This window comes from Lontra canadensis, unplaced genomic scaffold (assembly GCF_010015895.1).
Source record: "Lontra canadensis isolate GAN:19392208 unplaced genomic scaffold, GSC_riverotter_1.0 scaffold23, whole genome shotgun sequence".
Taxonomy (NCBI): Eukaryota; Metazoa; Chordata; class Mammalia; order Carnivora; family Mustelidae; genus Lontra; species Lontra canadensis.
The window spans coordinates 9,233,303-9,258,725 of NW_022631017.1; the positions used below are offsets into that span (position 1 = coordinate 9,233,303).

Sequence of the window (25,423 nt, forward strand, 5' to 3'; positions counted from 1 at the left end):
GACTACGGTCCCTTGTGTGGCCCCACCTGCCCTACATTCTTATCGGCCCTCCCCTAGTCTGCTGTTCACACACAAATCCCGCTCTCAGGACTGCTCCCAGAGACCCCGATGAAGAGCCTGGGGAGCAGGTTTATCATGATGGGTTGGACGGATCACGCTCCATTGCCTGGAGCCGACATGTACACACACACGTGGGGCTCTGTTAGCTGGGAGGGAGGGAAAGGGTGCGGGCAGAGGCTTGTGTTGTCCACTGCCCCAGCTCATCAGACAAAACGTGAGCAGGGAACTTGATTCTCACACAGGGCCAGTATGAAGGTACAACGGTGTGGCTGCTTGGGGAAAATAGTCTGGCACTTCTCAGAAAGTTCGAGTGACCACACGACCAGTACTCCACTCCTGGAGACATGAAAACATACATCTTCACAAACACTTGTCCACGAATATTCGTGGCAGCATCATTCATAAGAGCCGAGAAGTAGAAACAACTCAAATATCTATCAGCTGACGCATGGTTAAGTAAAATTCTCTTCTCTGTCCTACGGAAAAGGACACAGCTCTAAAGAAGGACGAAGTACTGAGATGTGTCCCATGGTACGGGTGAACCTTGAAAACACCAAACCAAGGGGCCAGGCGCAAGAAGCCCCGTATGGTATCATAGCACGTCTATGAAATGTCCACAATAGAGAAACCTAGATAGAAAGCAGATGGATGGCTGCGTGAGGCTGAGGGGGCAAGCTGGGTAGATGGGGAGGATAGCTAAGAGTGGATAGGGGATTGGGGACATAGCATGATTCTGAACATACTAAAAGCCATTCAACTGTATACTTTAAAACTGTTAAGTGTCTGGCTTTGGCTCGGGTCATGATCCCAGGGTACTGGAATCAAGTCTCACATCCGGCTCCTTGCTCAGTGGAGAGACTGCTTCTCCCTCTTCATCTGCCCTTCCCCCTCCTCATACTCTCTCTCTCTCTCTCTCAAATAAATAATAAAATCTTTTTAAAAAATAATAAATGTGGGGGCGCCTGGGTGGCTCAGTGGTTTAAGCCTCTGCCTTCAGCTCAGGTCATGATCTCGGGGTCCTGGGATCGAGCCCCACATCGGGCTCTCTGCTCAGCGGGGAGCCTGCTTCTCCCTCTCTCTCTGCCTGCCTCTCTGCCTACTTGTGATCTGTCTCTCTCTGTGTCAAAGAAATAAATAAAAATAATAATAATAATAAATGTGTGAATGATACGGTATGTGAATTATATCTCAATAAAGCTATTGCAAATACACACACAAGCAAAGAAGAGGAAAACACCCTCAATTCCACTCCCCTGAGAGAACCCTGTGAACATCTCAGGTCAGGATATACTTCGAGCTTCTTTTTTGTTCATGCATATATCTTGTTGTGGTATGCTCTGAAGGCAACCTGCTGAAGAACTTCAGGCACGGAAAACCATCAGCAAAAGCTAGGAAGCAAGTGTGTCCAACTGCTTAGGAACATCAACCCCAATACCGCTCCTGATCGAGGCTGTTATATGTCTATTTGCTTTGCCCTGATTTGTCACCGAGTTTACTTACCCTCGGGTTTCCCCAATAGGCAGGTCAATCCTCCCAGCCCCATTCTGTAGCCAGGGCAACTGAGCACAAGGCAGAGTCACACCCATCCCGATTTATTTTTTTCGTAAGGTTTTATTCATTTATTTAGTTAGTTAGTTAGTTAGTTATTTGAGAAAGAGAGACAGCATGAGTGGGAGAGGTAAAGGAGGAGGGAGAAATAGAATCTCAAGCAGATTCCACGCTGAAGAGGGAGCCCGATGCGGGGCTTGATCCCAGGACCCTGAGAGCATGACCTGAGCTGAAACCAAGAGTCAGATGCTCAAATGACTGATCAATCCAGGTGCCCTCCCCCCACCAACATCCTGATTTCTTCCCAGCTTGGGGCCTGAAGCATTATGGATGAAAGACTGGGGGCTGCGGAGGGCGCCCCTTCAGACCAGGGCAGAACAGGGGGAAGCATTTGATTTGGTCCAGAAGTACCCATCAACCTAGAGGCCAAGGACAAGGCAAGATGACCTCAGGAGGACCCTATAGGTCTCTTTGAGGGGTCCATGCCACTGACTTGTGCTCGCCATGGTGGAAAAAAAAAAAAAAAGGCTGGTTGGGGGTGGCAGGCCTGTTTGCACTGGAGGCACTTAGCGCAGCCAAGCTGAGCCGCACTGTTCAAACAGACTCCCTGGCCTCCAGACACCTGTGCTGAGGAGGACGAGAAGAGCGAAGCAGGCAGGAGGCTGGGCTCGGGTCCCTGCGCACGTTCCACCTCTCCTCCCACAGGCAGCCCCCCAGGCCCCGGCAGCGTCCTGGCCACATCATGCCCCGAGCTGGGCTCTGCAGCTGCTGGGGAGGCCGGGTGCTGCCCCTGCTGCTGGCCTATGTCTGCTACCTGCTGCTCGGTGCCACTGTCTTCCAGCTGCTGGAGAAGCAGGCGGAGGCTCAGTCCAGAGACCAGTTCCAGTTTGAGAAGCTGCGCTTCCTGGAGAACTACACCTGCCTGGACCAGCGGGCCCTGGAGCAGTTTGTACAGGTGAAGGGGAGAGGCTGGTGTGGGATGGCGGGCGGAGTGCGGTTCTCACGGCAGGTCCAGAGCTGCCCCCCAGGGGCCGGTGCCCTGTTCGGACGCAGCGCATGCCACCTGAGCCCTGGGCTGGGTTCTGGCCCCGGGTCCAGAACCAGATTGCCATGCCGCATCGAGCCAGCCGCTTCCACCCGCTGGCCCCAAACGTCCTCCTCTACAAGGTGAGGAGAATAACCTCATGTGAGCTGCAGACATTTACAGCAAATCAAAAGCACCTTTTTAAGCTGACACTCACGGCATAAACGTGAACTGCGTGTCAGTGTTATCAGCATTGCAAATGTCCTTCTCCCACACTCTGCCCTTCCCCTCTCCAACTGCACAGCTGCTAATCCTGCTGTCCTCTCCCTGCTCACACCCATGAGGGCTGACCACACGTGAGGGCTGTGGGGGCGGAAGACACAAAGATAGATGGGGAGCCAGGGCCAGGGAGACAGCCCCAGCAAGGTGTCCTTAGGGGGAGGTCTCTGGTTGCAAAGCTGTTCCCTCCGCCTGACCTGGGCCCCTTCTGCTTCCCTGCACAAACTCTGGGGCCCCAGCACCCTCTCATCAAGAAGCAAGGCAAAACCACAGTGTCGTGAACGCCTTGGAGACCAGGGGGCCCCGTGAATGACAATACCCACCAGGAAGGATGAAGCCCAGCGCGGAGTCATCACAAAGACAAATGACACTTAGTGGGCTTGCCTAAAACAGTGGGGAATCCATGCATCCTGATGCGGTCAGAGCAGTCAAGCTGCATCTTCTGGAGCTGAGCGTTTTGTATGTGTTTCCTCATAACCTATTACCATCACTGTCTCCAGTCGGCAGGTGGAAACTGAGGCACAGAGGGGTGGAGTGTTGGCAAGACTGCAGGGTGAGTGATAGAGACAAAACTCACCCCAGGCCAGATGCTCTTCACCATACAAATTAGCATAAGAGCGGGGTTGGGGGCCTGTAAAATAGGGCCTAGAGCAGCGGTTCCTCAAGTGTGGACCAGATATGACTGCATCACATGGGAGAGTCCTTTGGGAATGCCAGCAATGGCACCCAGCCCCAGACCCTTGGAATCAGCAGCTCTGGGGGCAGCCCAGCAACCTGTCCTTCATCAGTCCTCCAGACCATGCCCATACCCTCAAGATGGAGGTGAGATGACATAGAAGATGATGGGTGGGCTGAGTGTTCAGAGAGAACTTTCTGGAGATGTGAGACCCCTGTCCACATCTTGCTCCCAGGAAATGAGGATTCTTTGCTCTCCTGCAGTATAGACCTGGGGTCATGGCACCCCTGTGGGGCTGAGAAGGGCTCTGGAGCCTCCCAAGACCTTGGGGAATAAGGCAGAAGCCCCGGAGTCCATGATACCTCCTCCTCCCTCAGCCTAGGGTTAGAGGCGAAACCCAGGAGCTAGAGGGTGCTAGAAGGATTGGAAGCTGTGATCTAACCAGCTCTGTAAACAGAGGTGGGAGACAACAGGCTTGATGGGAGCCCCAGCTGCTGATTAATGACACCCTGCCCTGGCCTCCTCAGGGGAGCGAGGATACCCCTGTCCTCAGCCTCCTGGGGAGGGAGCGTCAGTTGCCAGGGATGCCCGGCTGACAGGAAGAACTCTGGTCTAGAATTCCAGAACACATATTACTGGTACAATCACGAGAGGAAAAAGCTGTTAGCAGCACCAGAAGCTGTATTAGAGACTCCTCCATAGGGAAAAGGCCTTGCCCGGTGTCACAGGACTCATGTCTGACTTTCCCAACTACATGTGGATTCTTAGAGAAAAATGGAAGGTTGCACTGGGGGCCCCACCCTCAGTACCCTCACCGAATCAAGGCCGCTTCCTTAGCAGGATGGAGATCTTCAGGTTGGCTGTGGGAGACAGCTGGGCCCAGGGCAAGTGCTGCTCCCAAGAGGGAGGGTCTCCAGGGAGCCAGCGTGTTCCAGAATGTTCCTTCCAGGCCTCTCGGGGTGTGTGGGAAAGGGAGGGAGACCAAAGTCCACATTCGAAGAGACCAGTTCTGCCAAAGTGAAGAAAAGCAGACAGCCTGTGTCATGACTCCCAGATTGGCCCAGCCTACCAGGGCCACCCCACCCTGGCAGGAAGCACGCTCATGCAGCCAGTGGGGAAAAGGTTCTCACGGGAACTAGGGGCTGGAGTTGCCCTTCCCCCACTGCCTCCTCCTGCTTTGGGGGCTCTATCAAGTGGCAAGGCGGTGCTGCTGCCTGGGACAATGCACGGGGACAGGATGGGACTGGGGGGCAGACTGGAGAGGGACTCCTAACCATCTCCAAGAGGCCTGGGCCTAGGGACGCAGGGGCTTTGGTTGAGCCCACAAGCGTTCAGTTTGTGTAAACACACTCAACACACATGCACACACATGCAACTTGGAGAACCCATGCACGTCACAGGCATCCAACACACCACCCAGAAACACTGCTACACACCCGACCTTTGCCCAGGCCTCTGATGGAATTTCCCTTACCCGTAGTCCCAGGCTGGGAGTCACTAGGGGGCAGCAAAGAGCAAAGCCGCCTGCTCACCTGGAAGTTTGGAGAACACAGGATTCTAGGGCTCCACCATACACCCTGTTGGGAAGGCAGACCCATGGCTTTCCTGTGGTCCCCCAAACCCCACATTCCCCAGTAATCCCTTCTGGAAGCATCTGACCTGAAGTCGTCCCATTGTCCTCACAACACACCTACGCCTCACCCTCTTGGCCATTGGCAGCCTCTCCCACGTGGCCCACCCCATAAGCACCCTCTGCCTCCTTAGGCCTCATCTCCCCTTCCCCAGCCCATGTTTACAGCTCACGTGGCAGTCAGCCCTGGCCCATGGAACAAGCCGTGGATTTGGAATCCAACGACCCTGGACAAGTCGTTTATTTAGCTACTCAGGCGGAGCCCTGGTTTCCTTTCCTACAAAATGGAAGCAAGAGCCTCTAATATCATTAAATGAGATAACAGGAAAGCACCCTGCTTGTCCACCAGCTGATGCCTCTGCTGCCTCCACCTCTGACCCCATCCCAACCTCCCCTCCCCCGCCCCAACAGGTCATCATGGAAGCCTGGGTGAAGGGTGTTAACCCCAAGGGCAACTCCACCAACCCCAGCAACTGGGACTTTGGCAGCAGCTTCTTCTTCGCAGGCACAGTTGTCACCACCATAGGTAAAGGGCTGGGGTGGGGAAGGGCTTCCCCAAAGCCCCTGTCTTGGTTTGGGTTCCCCAGAGCAGAGGCTGAGACCAGGATATGGTTTGTCTAAGAGATGATGCCAGGAAGCGCGAGCAGAGAGGTGGGAAGGCCGGGCAGGAGAGGAGAAAGTGCAGCAAAGTTCGCGTTGAAGAGCAGGGTCCCAGGGAGGGCCACTGGTCTCGCTCCTACCTGGACCCTCTCAGAGGGCAGGCAGAGCTCATCCTCAGAACGGTGCCCGTGAGGGGCGAGGAAGCAGGGCTATTTACCTACCAGCTCCTGCCCTCGCTGGATGAGAGCTGATCCCAGATCAGCTCTCCAGGATTTGGAACTTGCCCATACACCCAGCATACTCTCAGGTAGAGAGAGATGCAGGGACTCGGGATTCAGATCCACCTGTGTATATAGAAACCGCCCCACCCCCCAGCTGCAGGGGATGCCCCAGGTGTTCCGAGGGGATAGGCCACCCAACAGCACCTGCTATACCCCCTCACATAGAAAACTGACACCACTTCTCCCAAGGAAACCCCAGACCTCCCATATCCTTGGCCTCCCCATCCATTCAATTAAGTTCGATTCCACTCACCTTCCTTGACCTCAGGGGACAACTGTAGCAGAAGGAGTGGCGGGTGGGTAGGGAGGGTACAGACTTGGATCAGATCCAGGCTCAGCCCTCAAGGAGCTTCTAATCCAATGAAGAGGAATGAGATAAGCACGCAAAAAACAATAGTACAAGGCAAAGTAGATAATTAGACAGGAATGACACAAAGCACTATAAGGAACACTCCTAGTAGGGAGGAAGACAGTGGCAGTCAAGAGGGCTTCCCTAGAGACAGTGTCCTTGGAGATGTGCCTTTCAAACACAAGCAGGATTTTTTTTAAAGATTTTATTTATTTATTTGACAGACAGATATCACAGGCAGGCAGAGAGAGAGGAAGGGAAGCAGACTCCCTGCTGAGCAGAAAGTCCGATACAGGGCTGGATCGATCCCAGGACCCTGGGATTATGACCTGAGCTGAAGGCAGAGGCTTTAACCCACTGAGCCACCCAGGCGCCCCCACAAGCAGAATTCTTATGAAGAGAGATCATTCTAGTGGGGCGGGGGGTGGGTGGCAGCAGAGAGAATGTTCTTGGGAACAGAGGAGCTTCCCCTCCACCCCCAGAGGTAGTGGAACACCACCTCTGCTCCATTCTGTGGGGGAGGCCATTCTGAACTCTCCTCCATATTTGCACACTCCTCCTCCCCCTGCAGGATATGGTAACCTGGCACCCAGCACGGAGGCAGGCCAGGTCTTCTGCGTCTTCTACGCCCTGGTGGGCATCCCACTCAACGTGGTCTTCTTCAACCACCTGGGCGCAGGCCTGCATGGCCACCTGGCTACCCTGGAGAGGTGGGAGGAGCAGCCCAGGCGCTCCCAGGTAGGGCCCCTTCCCACTTCCAGCCCTGCCGCAATGGGATCAGTTGCAGGGTGAAAACGGAGATTGACACCAAGACGCAGTTTCACTGGCAAGGTCTTAAGGGTTGATGCCTGTGGAAGAAAGGGCCCTGCAGAGGGAGAAGGTGAATTGTGATTGGGCTGGAATGAAGACTTGGACAGCCCCTCCCGGAGTTCAGCACTGTATGTGTGGCCATCGGAGTTGGCCCCACAGGGGGCTGAATTGGCCAGAGGTTTATTCCCTGGTGTCCATCAGGCACAGGGTGGCCTTCCTGGGTAGGGTGTGCCCTTAAGCCAGACAGTCCTCTGTAGCCAAGGGCCACCTCCAAAGAGCTGAGAGCTGGAGGCCACTGGCTGAAGGCTGGTCAACAAGGTTTTCTTTGCAGGGGGATCTGGGTGGCACATCCTTGCGGTCATCACAGAGCTCCAGCACCTCCCCTTGTGGTTGAAAATAAGCTCCAGGCCACCCAGCACACCCCCAGTGCCCACCAGCTTGGACAGCTTGCAAAGCCAGGCGCATGAAGGAGAGCCAAGGTGCAGAGGAATCTGGGATAGTTCAGATCAGAGTCCCCGTGGGCCTATCCAAGTGTGATCTCCAGGCCCAGAGGAGTCTCCAGATTCCAGTCTGACCCACTAATGGAATCCCTCTGACCAAATATTTCCCCGGCCTGGGCAAGAGCGCACACACACAGTACAACCCCTACCCCAAAGGTCTGCAGGCAAGGAAGGGACATAACTATGGCCTAGCTCCACTCCCAGATTTGTGTCCGCCCACTCCCCCCCCCCCCACATACACACATACACACATACACAGTCCTGGGGCTTTCCAAGTAGACTGAGAGGCAGACTCTCTCTCTCCCAGCTGCTGCAGATCCTTGGCCTGGCTCTGTTCCTGACCCTGGGGACGCTGGTCATTCTCATCTTCCCGCCCATGGTCTTCAGCCATGTGGAGGGCTGGAGCTTTGGGGAAGGCTTCTACTTCGCCTTCATCACTCTCAGCACCATTGGCTTCGGGGACTATGTTGTCGGTGAGAACAAGGCAGTCACATAGCTCAGGGTGGGGGCCACGGGGATTCGGGGGATGGGGACATGTCTGCAGGTGGTAACCCTTGAGCATCAGATCGTCCCTGGGTATCCGGGGGAGACCATCGGTTTGTGAGGCTGCTGAGGATTCTAACAGCCTTAGACATCTGAGGCCTGGGACACATGGCCCTTTCCCCTGGGGAACCCCACTATAGATCCTTGTTATGGAGAGACCGGCGGGGACCCCTATGGAAACTGGGGCGATGGGGATTGTGCCCTCGGATCCCTGGCATGTATCATGTCTCATTCCCTGCCAGGCACAGACCCCAGCAAGCATTACATCTCCGTGTACCGGAGCCTGGCCGCCCTCTGGATCCTCCTGGGCCTGGCATGGCTGGCACTGATCCTCCCACTAGGCCCTCTGCTTCTGCATAGGTGCTCCCAGCTCTGGCTGCTCAGCAGGGGACTCAGCCTCAAGGACCGGGGAGCCCCTGAGATGGATGGGCTCCCCAGACCTCAGAAGATCCCCATCTCTGCATGACATCTCCAGGGGCCTCAGGAGCCCTTCCCACTTCCCCAACACTTGTATGCCTTCCGGACTTCCTGTTCTGTGTCCTTTCCCACTCTCTTCCTAGCCAGAGCTGGTCTCAGGAGCTCTCCAGAGAGCAAAGGAGATGGGTTACCCAAGCAAGTCACTGCAAGGAGATGTAGGACAGGATGAAGGACAGATGTGTGTGGAGTGAGATGTGCATTGTTGTCCCAAAGCTCCTCCCCCAAACATGACCTGGCAAAGTCGAATCCAGATATGGGTCACTCTGGCCAAGTCCCCATCTTGCCCTCCCTGCATCCCCCTCCCCACCCAGGAGACTTAATCCAGTACAGCAGACAAAGGGTGACTTTATTTTCACCTCACGTGATACATGCACAATGAGCATTTGCCTGTGCGTCCAGCAGAGTGCCAAGCTCTGGGGGCACAACAGTAAAAGATCTTGCTCTCTGTGTGCGTTTCATCCACTGGAAGGACTAGACAAGCAGAGACGCCCCAACCCAGTGCCCCAAATGGGGTAGGGGGGGTATGACAAGAGCCCAAAGGAATGGCTGGCAGGGACCATCAAGGAGAGAGGCTGGGCAAGGACTCTGGAGCACCTTCTGCAAACACAGTATCTGCCCTCGGGAAGCCAGCAGCTGCTTCTCCAACCTGCCAGCAACATTTGCCTCGAGGTCTGGAGCCAGCCGTCCTTCAACAAGGAGGAGCTCTTGGATGTCCCACCTACCTTCCAGAGTGTGGCCTCCCCTGACTCCTCAGGGCATCCCTTGGCCTCATCACCCCCTCTGAGTGCCTGTCGTAAGAGCCTTTCCAAACACAGCCTGGGAAAACAGGGAGCCAACAGATCCCAAGAGATCCCCAGGAAACGAGCTCTGTGGAGGACTGGCCTCCTTCGGGAATGTACTCTGAAGCCCTGACCTTTCTCCTGACAGACTGTGACATCTCTGGCCAGAAGGAGAGGAGAGATTGAGACCAGTCCATCTAAAGCCCAACTTCATCAAGGACTCCAACCTCTGCCCCTACATCTGCCATTAAGGAAGGTCCATAAGTGTCCAGGGGCTCTGGACAGGACTGAGGCAAGGCTGTGACACAGAGAAGGCTCCAGGTGGGACACACAGGGAAGGATCTACAGCAGCAAGAGAGAGACCCAGGTTATATGGCAGGACTTCCTAACATGGAGAAGAGGCCTGGGAAACGGACGACTCCCAGGGGACTCCTTACATACCCTGCACCCTTCCTCCAGGAAGGGAGTAAGGGGGCCTCTTCAGAATTAGGGAACGGACAAGCCCACCGGTGAGGGATCCTCTTGCCTCCCAAGTTCATAGACAAATGGGGATCAACTGGGGTCCCTCACCTTTGGGTACACAACAGAAAGAAGAGTGTTACAAGAGATCCAGGGAGACTCCACAGGCGGCAAGTCCTTGGTGATAGTCCCAGGGTCCAAGAACTTGGGCTGGGGCCCTAAGGCAATAAACTTGGCTTCTACTTTCTCTTCCTCCAATGTGCAGTCTCCAGGAGTCTCTCCTGCTGCTCCCTACAGTAGGACAGGCTGGGGCCTCTGGGCCCCTTCATTCTCAGCGCCTGTGGTCACCCCAAGCCCTCCCCTTCTCCCTGAGCTAGGCCTGGGTGGGGAGCACTCCACGCACACTCAAGGCGGGGCCAGATGCCCCACATCTCCGGCCTCATTTTGTCCCTGGGATTGGATCCCTGGCCGGGGCGGGGCCGGGCTGTCCCATTCCCGAGCAAGCCTTCTCTGCTGAGAAAACTGGCCACAGGCAGGCGTCCACTGAGCAGAGGACCAACCGAGAAGCCCCTAGCCCTTTCTTTCCACCTCAGTCCCGGCCCATGGCTCCAGGCCCAGGGCTCCCAGCCTCTCTGGATCTGTGCAGACCCCGCGCCCAGGCGGGGGCTGGTGATAGGGCGCCGGAGTGCGCGGTACCGGGCACGGTGCTCCTGCTGCTCGCCTACCTGGCTTACCTGGCGCTGGGCACCGGCGTGTTCTGGGTGCTGGAGAGCCCCGCGGCGCGCGATTCCAGCGCGAGGTTCCAGCGCGACAAGTGGGCGCTGCTGCAGAACTTCACGTGCCTGGATGGCCCGGCGCTGGACTCGCTGATCCGGGTCAGGGGCGAGCGGGGCGGGCGAGCGGGGGCGAGGGGACAAGCCCTGGCTGCGGCCCGGGCCCAGCCGGGAGCACTGAGGGCACAGAGAGGCAGACGGGGTCGAGGCGGGCAGCCCGGGGCGGGCGGGGGCAGGAGGGTAGGGCTGGAGCGCTGCGAAACGGGCGGCTGCGGCGGCGGGAAGCGGGAGCGGCGCGCGGTCAGTCCCCCTCTGGGGCCGAGAGGGCACGACCTGTCCCGCGGAGAGCGTTGCCAGGCCCAACACCGGAATTTGAGCGTGGGGACCGCAGGGGGCGCGCCGACTCGGGGCAGGGGCCGGGGCCGGCGGGGCCTGCCCGGTGCGTCCGCAGCTGGCCCGGGTGCTCGAAGGGCGGGGGAGGTGGCGGGGCGAGGATCCCAGCAGGCCCGCACCGCAGGGGTCGCACCGCAGGCCAAGGATGGAAGGGCAGGCCTGAGCCCTTGCGCAGAGTGCAAACATGCGAACTGGGGGCGAGGAGGGCAGGGGGCGACGGGCACTGTCTGAGGATGCGCTGCGTGGGAGTCGTGGTGGGAAAGGTTCAGGGCGCGCTTGTCCCAGCGGGTGAGTGGGATGGGGGCGGGAGCCGGAAGTGCGCAGACCCGCTCTGAGATAAGCAGAGACAGACACGCGGGCGCTCTTTGACTGATCCCGCTCTTTTCCGGGTCTTCGGACTCAGGGACTGGACGTGTCCGGGCCACGCACTGCTGAGGGGCTGGGGGACCCAGCGGGGCGTGGGCGAGGGGGAAGGCAGAGGAGGGTTCCTGAGAAAGGGGGGGCATCGCAGATGGATGGAGGTCCCCTTCCATTCCGGGCAGGCCACACCCGACTGGGACCCGCCTAGAATTGGGTGCTTTAACGTCCCGGGACCTCCCTTGGTCCGGGTACACAAAAGTATCCCTAGCCCCAAAAGCCCACCCGTTTTCCCCGCAGTCTTAGCGCCACCTCCATCCAGGAGGGCAGGGTCTGAGTCCCAGAGCTGCCAATCCAAAGCCAGTTCCCAGAAGGTCGCAGGGAAACGTTTCTGGGTGGGAAGTGACCGGGCATTGGAGCAGTGGTAGAGTCCTGAGGCCTTGCACTGGGCTGATTGGGCAGCAGAAGGACTGTCTCTGCTAAGGACCTGTTGTTGCACCTCTATCCCCCAACCTCTACACTTTCACAAATACAGCGGCACTGCCTGGTTCCCTATGCTGGGCAGCACCCCCTTAGCAGAGGTGGTGGGCCTCCCTTACCTGCCACATGGGCCCAGGGAGGCTGACAGTGATGGCAATGATAGCAGGGAGTGCTTCTGTGGAGCACTGGCTGTGTGCCAAGCATTGTTTCAGGCTATTAATTCCTATTTACTCCTTCCATCCTCACCTACCTAACCAGTAGGTACCATTTCATCATCCCATTTTCAAGATGAAGAAACTGAGGCTCAAAGAGGTTAAATACAACTATATGGCCCCATAGCCAAGGAGCTGGGTCTGTTAACCACCAAGATGGGGCTCAGTGCAGATCTGTGGGAGGGGTTCCCCAAAGCTCCCGCAGGGCCTTCATCTCCTTACCTTCCCCTTCAGCCTCTCTGCTCCCCTCTGCTACTTCACCCCTGCCTCAAGCATCCCGTGACTTCCATCATCCCCAAGATAAGGATCGGGCATCTCCAGCCCAGACCTCCCCCTGAGTACCGACAGATACATGCAGCTTCCCCAGATTCCCCCAACGTCAAGAGCAAGCAGCCTGCCTCCTCCCAGCCCTGCGCCTCCATCTATTCCAAATCTCTGTCTTTGGCCCCACATCCACACACTCTCACAGTGGTCCTAAAGGCTTTCCTCACTACCCACACCAAATGGGGCCAGCGTTCCAGGCTTTTGAGTATCTCCTCTCTGTTCCTCCTGGGCCACTCGGGGCCAGGTGCAGGTGACTTGCTCCTGCAAGTGTCTCTCCGCTTCTGGCCTGCTCACACCTCTGCTGCCAGCTGCCAGATCAAACCAGATCTTGCTTCCTCTTTGCTGGGTGAACTTGGGAGAGGCCTGCTGCCCCATCCCTGGCATGGCATAGCCAAGCATGTCCTAGTTCCCAATGGCCTTTCCGTCTCCCTGTACTAGATCCCAGCTACAGTCCTGCCTCGCAGGCTCTGCCCCTGCTGTCCCATCTCCCTGAATGTCCTTCCATCAGGAGCAGTCCCTTTTGACCCTTGAAGAAGGCCCAACTAAAACATCACCCATTCCATGAAGTCTTCTGCCCCTACCCCCATCAGAATGAACACCTTTCCTCTCTGCATTCCTATATTCCTATTATTAGATTTGTAACCATGACGATGATGGCAACCCCTCGCACTTACCATACACTGAATACCTCATTTAACCCCCACACAACTCTGTGAAGGAGGTGATATTAGCATTCCCATTTTACAGATAAGTAAACTGAGGCCCAGAGAAGTTGGGTATCTTGTCAAGGATCATGCAGCTCTACTGCCTTAATGCCCAAAGCATTAAGGGGAATCCGCACTGTATTAGTTAAGTCTGTCCCTGTCCCCCTGAGGACTGAGGGCCTGGTTCTTACATCTCCGGGTCCCCTAAGACACCAGGTGTCCTGCCTGGCACTGCTTGTTGCAAGGATGGGGCAAGCAGGGGAGGGGGGAACAAATGGCGTTCTTCAAGCTGGTGAGACTCCCTGAGCTGAGCTGGGCTCCAAGGGCAAAGAAGGGAAGAAGCTGTCCCCATGGCCCCTGCCCCTGGGGAGGCCCTGGGTGGAGGGAAACAGCCTCCTTGCCCTGGAAGGGCTGAGATCGAAGAGTGGTTGTGAGGATTGTTTGTGAGTGTGGGTGTGGGTGTGGGTGTGCACACACACTCACATGTATTCATGCATACACGTGTATATGTTTGGGGGCAGGGGCCCAGTTGCCCCCCAGAGCCTAGTGGTCACTGTAGCCTCTCCCCCAGGGCATCATCCAAGCATACCAAAATGGGGACATTGTCCTTGACAACACCACCAGCATGGGGCGCTGGGAGTTCATGGGCTCCTTCTTCTTTTCCGTGTCCACCGTCACCACCATTGGTAAGAGTGGGTGGGGCTGGGGAGGCTGGCCTCCCCTTAGAGGATGGGGGACAGGGGACCAGTGCCTTTTCGAGGGTTCCCTAGGGCCCCATGACTCCAAGTGTAGCTGGCCCTTGCAGTGTGGCCACTACCTATGGGCAGAATCCCAGGGTCCCCTTGGATCTGCGGAATCCGATTCTTTCTGCATTTCACCACGGTCTCCACGAGGCTTGTGCACAACGCTCAAGTTTGAGAGGCGCTGCCCTGGAGGGTTCTGCCTCACACAACCTCTCAGGAAGATGAGGGTCACCACTGTGCAGCAGTAAAGTTGCCTCTTGGCTTTATAAGTGTCCCAAGCCAAGCCCACCCAACACTGAGCCCAGGGGTGGAGGCAGGAAGCAAGGGAAAATTGGGAAGAAAGGAGGGGTAGAAATCCATAAAGAGCCTTTCCACACCCTGTTCTCGGCATTGGGAAAATGTGGCCATTCCTGGGGGCCTCACCCCAGCTCCTCACCAGCACCCCCAACCATCTCCAAGCCCTCTTTCTCCCTCTCTCTCTCCCGTTGCCCTAGCCCTGCCTTCAGGAGAGCAAAGGTAGAACTTGTCCTGGGAAGGTGCCTGGGGGATGTTAGGGAAGGAGAAAAGCAGCCTAGGTCCCTCCAGCTCTGAAACCCAGGAAATTACTCAAGTCCAAGAGTTCCATGCCCCCTGTCCTGTTGGGGTGGTGGGGGAGGGGTCACCTTGCCCTGCATGACACTGAACATACCACCAGGTGGCAGGCTAACACCACTGCTGGCCAGGGCCACCTCCACCAGCTCTGGGCCAGCCAGGATCCTCTCCCCAGCAACCAGTGTCCCAACTTCTGTCCTCCCCAGACTAGACTGGAGCCGGGCAGGAGAACCCAGACGACTCTCCATCTAGTTTAAACCAGCAAGTACTACTTGGAAGCAGGTCTCAGGGCTCTTCTCCACCTTGAGGCAAACATGCTTGGTAGGGGACCTCTCAGACTCCACTGACCCTGTGACTCTGGAAGGACTAGCCAAGATGGCATTTATTCCTCTTTACACCCCCTGGGCCTAATACAAGGCCCCGCATACAATAGGCACTCAACAAACACTGACACGTTAATGAATTCCAAAAGTACCCATTCCACCTGCATTCCTTGAGTCCCAGAGCTGGAGGGGACTCCTTGAGTCCCAGGGGATTTGGGGGCTCTGTGGGAAGCCCTCCCAATTGTATGGGGGTCTTTATTCTCTAAACCCTGCACCTCCTACATCCTTTGCCCGAGGCCTGGGACTTTGATTCCGAGTTTGGCAGCCTGTCCCTTCCTCTTGACTCAGCCTGAGCCAGCTCTCTCTAAAGGGAAGGAGGGCAGGAGAAAGGGGAGCCCACCCCACACTGTACATACAGTCTACTTGTTGTGGGGGCTTTTTTACAACTGAGATTTCATTTTGTCCATATGACCTCACCTCCAAGGACAGGGCTTATTATTTTCATGTCACAGAGGAGGAAACTGAGGCACGCAGAATTTGCTCAATTTCTCCAAGGTCACATAACAGTGAACAGCAGAGGTAGAATTTGAAACCCAGCTGGAGGACAATATTGCTTTTTTCAGTACTGTAAACGTTTAAAAGGTTTGCAAGATAGAGTGGGAATTCTAAACAACAGGAAGAAAGAGAAGACTATTCTGGGATGGACAGTAGGCAAGCTCATGACCCTGTGATTCTGACCACGCACGCACGAGCACACGGAGGGGATGCAGAGAAAGAGGAGGAGGGCAGAGACAGGAAACAGGTACCTATGGAACCCTCCACAGGAAAAGGAAGGAATAATCCGAGAGATACAGCAGAGGACTGCCTCCTTGGGGTCCCTCAGGCCCTGAGTCCAGCGCCCAGTAAGGGCTGTACTTTCCAAGACCCAAAATGAAATAGGGTCTGACAGGGCCTTGAACGCTTCTAGACCAGCCAGACAGGCCTGAGCCCTCACATTGTCCATCGCCTATGAACTGCATCCCTGGCTTTCTCATCCATTCACTCATCCAGCCATGCAGTAGCTGTGGGAGCCCGACATTTCTGGGGAAACAATGATGAGAGGAAACTGGCAAGTTCCCGCCCTTGGGGGATGGACATTCTAGTGCAAGAGGACACCCAAGAAACAAATAGATACATAGACAATATTCAGAGGGTGAGAGGTGCTTCAAGAAAAATAGTGCCAGGTAAGGGGGTCTGATAGTGATAGGGGCTATTGTATATGGAGTGGCTATCAAAGGCCTTGCTGGGACAGTAAACTTGAAGCAGAGACACGAACAAAATAAGGGAGAAAGCCATGTGAATATCTGGGGAAGCAAATGCAAGGGCCCTGAGGTAGGAGTGTGGCTGGTGGGCTTGGACAACAGGAAGGAGGACGAGGTGACTGGAAGGTGTTGGAAATGAAGGCTGACTTTGGACAAGGTGCAGGGCAGCCACACAAGGCCTTTTCAGGATGTCCTGGGGCTGGACTAGCAATGGGAAAGAGGTGACAGGTGGGAGGCCTGCTGAAGTGAGATGAGGCTTAGCTGGAGTGGTGGTCACCAAGCATGGAACAGGCAAGTGCAGCTTCAGTGGTGTCCGTTGATTGTGCTGACCTAGGGCTGGCTGAGAATGACAGGAAGGAGAAAATTCACTTAATGTCCGTCTGAGAAAGGGGGGAGCTTCATGGGAGTGGGGAGGGTCCTCCCAGATTCGGAATCTAAGTGCCATCATTCCATGGGTTAGAAAGACCCCCAGGGACAGAGGGTACTTGGAGGGGACCCACAGTTAGAGGAGGGGGGTCAGGAAGGAGTCAGGCAGGGAGGTTTACTGAGACACTTACCTCTCCCTGGATGCCCAGAGAGAGTTCCCTCCTTTAGGTGAGGGATCCTAGAAAGGCCAAGAGATGGAGGATGCTTGAGGCTCTAGAGGTGGCTGGTGATGTCCTCAGACCAGTGGAGTTGGGTCACCATCCATTCATTCACAAAGCTAACATCCATTTAGCACCATCTGTATGCTAGCTGCTTAAGGGGACTCCTTCTTATATGACACACCTCCATTGCCTCCTTTTGTCCCATAGCACACTGCGAGGCATATGTCCACCTCCCCACCTTACAGACAAGGACACAGAAGCTCAGAAAGGTCAAGCTGCTTGCCCAAGTTCCCACAGCCTTCAAGGGCTAGAGCTGGGTTTCAAACCCAGGAAGCACCGCTGATTCCAAAGCCCGTGTCCTAGACGAGTGCATGCTTTGGCTACTCTTGAGACCATGACGTCTGAGACCCCTCAGTAAGGTGAGGGTGGGGTAAACCACCAATGCAAGTGAGCATGAGGCATGTGAGAGTGCTGACCCAGTCGGGGGGTGGGGGGAGGCCGGGCAGGGTGCAAGACAGCTGTTCATCTATTTACTCATTCATTCCTGTATCATTCATTCATTCATTCATTCTGAATGATTCAATACACATTCCGTGAGCACCTATGGGGTGTCAGATCCTGGGCCAGTTGCTGAGAATATAAAGCTGATTATGACTCAGCCCATGCTTTTGAGGGGCTTATGAACTTTGAGGATGGCAGGCTTGGAAACAAGTCATTCTCATACAGCGGGTTACCCTCCAAGCTGCCAGAGTGCTGGGGGAGCCGCTTCAAGGGGGCCGCCATCTACAGACAGGCAAGGAGGGATGCACGCTCTTGGTAGAGAGAGAGTCATGCTCAGAACACAGAGGCACAAAGGAGTCTGGGGGTTCAGCAGGGCAGGAGAATGGCCAGAACTGGGAAAGTGGGGGACAAGATGAGCTTGGAGATAGGCTGGATGAGACTTTGGGCTTTCCTCAGCAGACTCGAGAAATGATGACAGCTCATAACCTGGGAAACTATAGAATGAGGCTCGCATTTCAAACAAGAAAGGACAGTGGTGCTGACCAAGAAGTGGGGGAACAGAGCTGGAGAGGAATGACGGGGAAGGAATGCCCAGACTGACGGACTCCCTTGGGGAACACCTCCCATCCCTTATCTTCATGACAAAGAAGATAGCCAACCTCCACCTTCCCCAGGGCACCTGGTGGTCCATCCACCACCCCTCACCCCTGAGGGGCTCGGAGGGAAGCCCAGGTGTTAGTGAGGGCCCTCTGGAAATCAGGTGTCAAGACAGAATCAGATGTACAAGAGATATATCGGGGGAAGGGAAGGAGGTCTTTGAAGGATGAAGAAGGAGCCAGAGGGAAAGATGGTGGGAGCCCCAAGCAAGACTGCCTGCTGGGGGTGCTACATGAGCCAGGGACACCCAGCCTGGGGGCCGCGCCCAGAGGCAGGAGCCTGGAGGCAGCAGGGCTGAGGCTGGAATGGTGTCTGTCCCTGAGGGGCAGCATCCGGAAGCTTCACAACCTTCTGTGCCCCTGTCCACATCCTTCTGTCCATCCACAGAGCAGGAAATGAAGGGAGAGAAAGGAGTTTCACACACACTGCTGAGCCTCCTGGAGTTTCCGTTTTCCAGTCTATAAAAAATGGGACATCATCTCCACTTGGAAGGCTGGTTGTGAGGGGGCACTGAGGGAAGGCAGGCACAGTCGTGGCCAGTAAATACGAGCTGCTAAGTCTGGAGGGGGTGGGAGTGAGGGCCCCTGGGGATGGAAGGGGCCCCTGAGGTGCCTCCGTCTTGCCTCACTCAGGCTATGGCAACCTGAGCCCCCGAACGATGGCCGCCCGCCTTTTCTGCATCTTCTTTGCTCTCCTGGGGATCCCACTCAACCTCGTGGTGCTCAACCGACTGGGGCATCTCATGCAGCGGGGAGTACAGCGCTGTGCCCGCAGGCTGGGGGGCGCCTGGCAGGTGAAGGGGCTGTGGGAGTAAGGGGAAGGGTGGGTTACTTCCAGGATGAGCTAGGTTCTGGGAATCGGGGGCCCAGGGGAGATGGGGTTACTTATGGGAAACAGGGTTCCTGGGGGGAAGGGGGATGTGGTGGGATTGGAGGCCACTGCCCAGAAGGGTATGAGCCAGCCATGATCTTGCCCAGGAACCTGGAGAACATAGGGTAGGTGGAGGGCCCCCAAGGGCAGCGCCTTCCTCCTGGCAGGGGCCGTTCATCCTGCTTCCAGCTCAGGACCATCCCCCACCCCCACCCCAGGCTGTCTGTTCCCCCAGCACTGGCTAGAGGCCACACGGGGGCCGGGGCTCTCTGTGCACCCACAGGACCCAACCAAAGCTCCGTGGCTGGTGGGCGCCGGCGCCCTCCTCTCGGGCCTCCCGCTGTTCCTGCTGCTGCCCCCCCTGCTCTTCTGCCATGTGGAGGGCTGGAGCTACGTGGAGAGCTTCTACTTCGCCTTCATCACCCTCAGCACCGTTGGCTTCGGCGACTACGTGATTGGTGAGAGAGCCCCGCAGGCAGTGGGAGGGCGGCCTGGACACTCAGCTGCCCAGCGTCCCCTCCCAAGCTCCACCGGCTAGCCCTGGCTGTGCGCCAGGCCCCGTGGGGGCTCACCGGCTCAAAGTCCAGAGGACTGGGTCCTTGGCAAGTTCGCCCTGCTCTGTTGTGCGATGAGTCAAGGTCCAGCTAAAAAGGACACCTGGAGTTTGACCCCAGGGCTTGGGGCTGGCTGTAAGTCACACTCCCGGCCTTCTTGACAGCACTGGAAACGTCAGAGGCTCAGCTATTGTTATGAGCGCCCGCCAAGTTAAGGGAGTCCCTGACCTCCCGCCCTGATCCTTCCTAGTTCCAGGGTCTGTCCTCCCCACTTCACCCTGCCCCATGAAATGCCAAGATTCCCACTCTCCCAGGGAGAGGGGCCATATGTTCCACACCACAGGCTGCAGAGACTAGGCAGGAAGAGTCTAGAAGACTTGGGAAATGCCAGCACCACCCTCCCACCCCCACCGGCCTCCACTTGAATACAATTAGCAGACAAACTCTGAATGCCCAGCAAAGAAGGGCTGTGTGGTCCAGAAGGCCCAAGGTGAGGTTCAAGCAATGCGCAAGGTGAGTGGCCCAGAGGCCACGGCCTTGCATAATAAAGCTGAGGCAGGTGCCCAGCAGGTGGCGGTGGAGGGACATTCTGTGGGGCGGCAGGGCGGGCTGGGCCCTCCACGCAGCCTCATCTGCCCCCTCTGCTGCCCCCATCCTGCTCCGCCTCCGCAAGGTTCACCACAGGAGCAGTGACCACTGGTACCACCCTGAGGGTCCTCCCTCAGATCCCTGGCCCTCAGTTAGGGAGGAGGCCCTGTTCTCCTTCCCATCTTAAGAGACCAAACCCAGCCTAGAATATTGAGATGAGGTCTTACAAAAGTAACAAGCAGCTAGCTCATCAAGGGACCTAGAGTGACAGTTGTTACGCATATTTTCCTGAGAAGGAAGCAGAAGCTCAGAGAGGCCAAGCCATTTGCCTGAGACTGCACAGCTAGCTCAAATTCTGATCCGTGGACTCTCAAGCTCATACTCTTTCCAGACCACCTCACACACCCCCTCTCTGGGCCTTAGTGTTCCTATGTATAAAATGGGGGACCTGGCTAGGTGATGGCCTCCTCACCTGTGTGCAGGCCCCCCTTCCCTGAACCTCTCCTTCCTTAGGTAGAAGGGTCCTGCGTCAGGGGCCAGCCACATGCTGTCCCTTCCTGATATCTTCCATCCTGGGAGGAAGCCTGTTGCTCTGGAAGGAAATCTTTGAGAAGATTTCCTCCATCTGGGTACAGTCCCATTCCTATCCTCAAAGTGAAGAGATGTGTCTGAGGAGAGCTGAGCCCACTGACTCCAAGGACCACATCTACACCCGAACAGCTCAGAGAGCAATTCTTGGATCTGTCCTCTCTTCTCTGTTCCCACTGCCATCTCCTTAGTCCAGGCAGGGCTGTTATATATGGCTGGTTACGCAGGTTGGGCAATGCCAACCCTAAGGGGTTGCCATTCACACAGAGCACAAGGGAATGGCACCCATTGATTTGTGCAGCCTATATCTTTGTCCCCCCGCCTTGGCCCTTGAGGCCTTTAAAATTGACAGGTGCTATTATGTCACCTAGCCAGCTCCTCTAAAAACCTTCAGTGTTTTTCCAGTCTTAGGATAGAGTCCAAACTCCATGCCTTGGCCTGTGAGCGCCCCCGGTGTGGCTAAGCCCTGCCTCTCTCTCTTCTCTGAGCCCTCCCTCTTCTACCCTGCACCGGGGCCACCAGGGGCTCAGCTGGAACAGCCTCAACCCGGGCCTGTGAGATGTGACAGGTCCTGCCTCCCGCACCACCAGAGCTCAGAGCATGAAACTTGGGATTTGCCCCAGTGGTAATCCTAAATCCTGGAGGCCTGCTGCTCTGAGGGTATCCAGTGCAAGGAGAGGGGAGGGAAAGTGGGATCAGGACTCTTTGCTGCAATCTTTTCATGCCTACTGATCAGCAGGTCCCCCAAAGTTTGGTCCAGGGTGGGGATAGCTGAAAGCAGTCTCCCCTGGAATCTTGCCTAGAGAAGCCTCTATGGGGCTGAAGGGGCATCTCTGTGAGGACATCCTCAGGTGCCACAGTCCCCTGAGGCAGGGTGGGCAGGAAGAGGGGCAGCTCTCTCTAGACACGGACACCCTGGAAATGGGCCTCTAGCAGCATCAAGGGAGGGCCAGTGACATCCACAAGCCCTCTCTGCTAGAGCAAGGAGGGCTGATCAGGTCACTGCTTCCTATGAGCCACCCTCTGGGGAGCGGCAGGGCCAGGGAGGCTGGAGTACGGGGCAAAGATTTCCCAGAGCGCCCTTCTACCCGACATCCTGACTGAGGAGGTCTGGTTCCGATCCACAAGAGGAACTCTTCAAGCCCCCGGGGCAGACCACTTCCACTGAGGGGCACCAGGCAGAGCTGTCCCCTCCACCACATCTCCAGAGATTTGCCACTTGCTCTGATTCCCTCTGCAGCATGACAGTGCCTTGTGGCAACTGACCACATGGAGAAGCGTTGAGTGCCTCATCTGCAAGGAGAAACTGAGGCCCAGGGAGGGGAAAGGTCCTAGAGCAGGCAAGCCAAGAGGACAGACTCCCAAGTCAGCACACCTGTGTTGCAGAATCTTCCACAGCTGAGTGGGGACACACCCCATTCCCACCTCTGCCCTATGTCTCTCAGTCTTCTCTGTCCTCCATGGACAAGGTCAAACCCTTTCCTTGGATAGGAATGCTGACGTCCATGATCTAGACTTGGGGTGCCCATTGTCCCTGTGTCAGCAACCATGGGGGTACTGTCTTCACAGCCACCCCTTTTTCCCCTGAAGGCTGTGGCCCAAGCAGCACCCCAGTCCCAGCTGCCTGCTCCTCCCTGGCCTCATACCCCCACATCCCCCAATTGCATTTGCAATTCATTGGAGCGCCTTGCCAGCTGCCAGATCTCCCGCCACTTATGATTTCGGCTAAAACAATGAAATAAAAGGGGAGAAGGACACCCCCTCCCCTTGGTTGCCAGGAGCAAGCCGAACTGGTAGGTGGCAGGGGCGGAGAGCTGGCTCACTGCTGATCTCATTTGGGACCGTCAGCGGAATCTTGGCCCCATAACCCAATCAGCTTAATCCAATCCTGGCTCCTGCCAGGCGGTGAGGTGGGGTCCAGGGCTGCGGGCTCATTCCTGAGCTGGGGCCCAGGAAAGGGACCCAGGCTTGAATGACAGGAACGAAAGGCTGTCTTGGGGGCAGCCAGACAGGATGGGGGTGGACAGAGGGGTAGGTGGAATGGGACATCAAGACAGAAAAAGATATTGAAGAAATAAGACAGATCTTGCCCTTTGAACAAAACCGATCTGATAAGCAAGATAGACCCCTGGCTAAGAGGGAAAAATTAAGTTATGGAGCAGGCTAAGCCTCCCAATGACCTCCATCTGTCCCTTCCCTCCACCATTACTGATCCAGTCCTGACTGTGTTGGGGGCACCTGTGTCAGGGTCTAATGGTGAGTAAAACAATCACCCAACTACAGGTCACCTGTTATATGCCAGGCACATTGCTGAAAACCTTAGATATTTGGACCCAGTCCTGGAAGGTGGACCTCTTGTTGTCTCTATTTTAAATATGAGGAAGCCAAGGCCCAGAGAGAATAAGCAGTTTACTCAGCAGAGCACAGGGGCTGGGAGAAAGTGTAACAAAGAAGGGCTCAGCCTCACCTCTGGGAGTGAGGGCTAGCTGAGAGCTATCTGCAAGATGAGGGGGAGTCAACTAGGCCAAGAGGAATCAGAAATGAAGAGCACTGTGAGCAGGGAGGGCAGCATATGCAAAGGCCCTGGGGCAGGACTGATTAGTAGATGGAGAAAGAGGGGAAGTTCCAGAGTGACAAGCGCAGCACTCAGCAGGAAGAGGTGTGCAAATCAAGGTCAGAGGAGTAGATAAGGCCATTGGGAGAAGAGTTTATGATTTCATCCCAAAAGCCAGTGGCTTGCGGAATAATCATCTTCCCCATTTCCCAGGTGAGGAACATTCAGACAGATGAAGGTCATACAGCTAGGAAGAACTGAGGCAGGATACAAACTCCACTGGTTCTATCTGTTCTTCCTAAGGCTCCTGGCAAGTTGCCTCTGTTTAGATATGAGGAAACCAAACACAGAGACAGGCAAACAACAGAGAGGGCATTCGAATCTCTTGGAAGACTTATTAAAACACAGATTGCCGGGCCTGCCCCCAGAGTTTGAATTTGGTAGGTCTAGTGGGGCTTGACCATTTGCATTTCTAGCAAACTCTCAGGTGATGCTGATGCTTCTGGTCCAGTGAATCCACTTTGAGAACCACTGGGATAGACCACAGAGTCTATCAGAAAGCCAAAGAGGAAACTGAGCTTCCAAACCCAAGGTGTCAACCCAGGGAGGCTTCTTAGAGGCCTACAGAGGTGGCCACAAGGCCAGCAATCTCGAACTTGAACCTTGAACTTTCCATATTCTGCTCATATGCATCAAGCCATGTGTGTCTGTTTCTGTTTGATATGACCTTCCAAGGCCTCCATCCTCTGACCTTGCCTCTCCCCACAGGGATGGACCCCTCCCGGAGGTACCCACTGTGGTACAAGAATACAGTGTCCCTATGGATCCTCTTTGGGATGGCATGGCTGGCCTTGATCATCAAACTCACCCTTTCCCTGCTGGAGACGCCAGGGAGATCTTATTCCTGTTACCACCACAGCTCCAAAGAGAACTTCCAGCCCCCAAGCTGGAGGCAGAGCCTGGATGGGGAGGCAGAATCCCGTTTACCACAGCCAAGTTGCCATCTGGAGGAGCCTATGGGAATCACACAGCATCCAGAACCCTCTACTCAGGTCTCATGCTGTGGAAAGGACAGCTAGTTCTACTCCAGTATGTGTTCATCTTCTTCCTCAGCACCAAGACCCCTGGTTTTAAGCTTAGCACATGACCACCCAGACTAAAGACTAAGTTTTCTTTTTTTTAATCTCCCTTTGAGGCTATTTGCAGCTATATGATTAAATTCTGCCCAACTGAATCCACAGAGAAGTATCCTGTGTGACTTAATGAATGTGACTTTTCGCAGCAGGGGGGAATGCACCTCTTCACTACTTCCTTTTTCTAGTTGGCTGCAATGCTGATACCATGGCTGGAGCTCTGGCAACCACATTGCACCATGAGGTTGAGGATGTGTCTGAGATTGGTGATACAGTAAGGTAGAAAGAACCTGGGTTCTTTCTAATGTGGATTGCAGAGCTACCATAAGTAAGATAGAAAGAGCTACCACAGTAAGATAGAAAGAGCCTGGGTTCTTTCTATGGATGGTTGCAGAGCTACCATAACAAATCTAGACTGAATACCTCCAGACATCATTTATATGAGAGAGAAATAAATGTCAGTCTTACTGACTATTGTATTGTTTGGACTTTTCTGTCACTAATAGCCGCAGCTAATTCTAATTGACATACACACCCAGAGATAAAGGTAGGCATCTGAGCCGGGAACATACACAGCGAGATGTTTGTTTCCCAGATGAGTTTGTTTCCACCCAGGACTCCGTGGTGGAAGGGATGGACTGAAGGCAGAAGTTCAAGTCCTCCTCCACCTCCAGAGAACTTCTAGGTAAACTCACTGAAGATTAGCTGATCATTGTCAGGGCTGAAATAACCAGCAGGCAGCTGGTCCCAGTTTGGCTGCTGAATCCTTGCCCTAGGACTTTCTCACACCAGGAAGGGGGGGGGGGGGGGGGGTTGGGGCGGGGGGAGCCAGGGGCAGGCCAGTGGGCTCCTCCTGCCTCACCCTGCCCCACTGCATTTGAGACTCCAATCACAGTTTGTGAAGCCAGGTAGGCTTTGTGGATGTAATTCAGTATGTAGATAGTCTCACCCTGAGCATTTCTGTCTGTTCATGTAGGATTGCTACTAAGGTGGCACACTATCACACTGAGGTCCCGGAGCCCAGCCAGGAGCCCCTGGCAGTACTAGCCACACCTGAGGGTCACCGTGGGAACCTGGGTTCTTGCCCTTGTGGATACCTGTGACTTTGGCTCGCTTCCACTGGGCTACATGTGGTAGCACAGGAACCCTGGGGGCTCCATGTGGGCCTCTCCCTG

At 55.6% G+C, this 25,423-nt stretch overlaps 2 protein-coding genes across 4 annotated transcripts; both read left to right on the forward strand.

Moving 5' to 3' along the window:
- Positions 1-2,350: 2,350 nt before the first annotated feature.
- KCNK16 (potassium two pore domain channel subfamily K member 16) lies at positions 2,351-9,945 on the forward strand. 3 transcript variants are annotated; one of them, XM_032862543.1, is made up of 6 exons: positions 2,351-2,563; positions 5,629-5,743; positions 7,019-7,185; positions 8,065-8,230; positions 8,543-8,683; positions 9,842-9,945. In XM_032862543.1, the coding sequence occupies exons 1-6, from the start codon at positions 2,351-2,353 to the stop codon at positions 9,943-9,945; spliced, it is 906 nt and encodes a 301-aa protein (XP_032718434.1). The 3 variants fall into 3 exon arrangements, with proteins under 3 accessions (XP_032718434.1, XP_032718436.1, XP_032718435.1); XM_032862545.1 differs by lacking the exon at positions 8,543-8,683; XM_032862544.1 differs by lacking the exon at positions 9,842-9,945 and having other exon boundaries at positions 8,543-8,788.
- A 672-nt stretch (positions 9,946-10,617) lies between these two features.
- KCNK17 (potassium two pore domain channel subfamily K member 17) lies at positions 10,618-24,695 on the forward strand. The gene is made up of 5 exons (XM_032862293.1): positions 10,618-10,890; positions 13,830-13,944; positions 18,594-18,754; positions 19,115-19,289; positions 23,884-24,695. Exons 1-5 carry the CDS (start codon positions 10,618-10,620, stop codon positions 24,192-24,194), a joined length of 1,035 nt encoding a protein of 344 aa, XP_032718184.1. The 3' UTR covers positions 24,195-24,695.
- Positions 24,696-25,423: the final 728 nt, after the last annotated feature.

Excerpts from the sequence above, each read along its gene's own strand:
- KCNK16 (XM_032862543.1), top strand. The coding sequence starts at position 2,351 with ATGCCCCGAGCTGGGCTCTGCAGCTGCTGGGGAGGCCGGGTGCTGCCC. Across the intron at positions 5,744-7,018 it reads CACAGTTGTCACCACCATAG|GATATGGTAACCTGGCACCC; the intron begins GTAAAGGGCTGG and ends CTCCCCCTGCAG. Across the intron at positions 7,186-8,064 it reads AGCAGCCCAGGCGCTCCCAG|CTGCTGCAGATCCTTGGCCT; the intron begins GTAGGGCCCCTT and ends TCTCTCTCCCAG.
- KCNK17 (XM_032862293.1), top strand. The coding sequence starts at position 10,618 with ATGGCTCCAGGCCCAGGGCTCCCAGCCTCTCTGGATCTGTGCAGACCC. Across the intron at positions 13,945-18,593 it reads GTCCACCGTCACCACCATTG|GCTATGGCAACCTGAGCCCC; the intron begins GTAAGAGTGGGT and ends TGCCTCACTCAG. Across the intron at positions 19,290-23,883 it reads CTTCGGCGACTACGTGATTG|GGATGGACCCCTCCCGGAGG; the intron begins GTGAGAGAGCCC and ends CTCTCCCCACAG.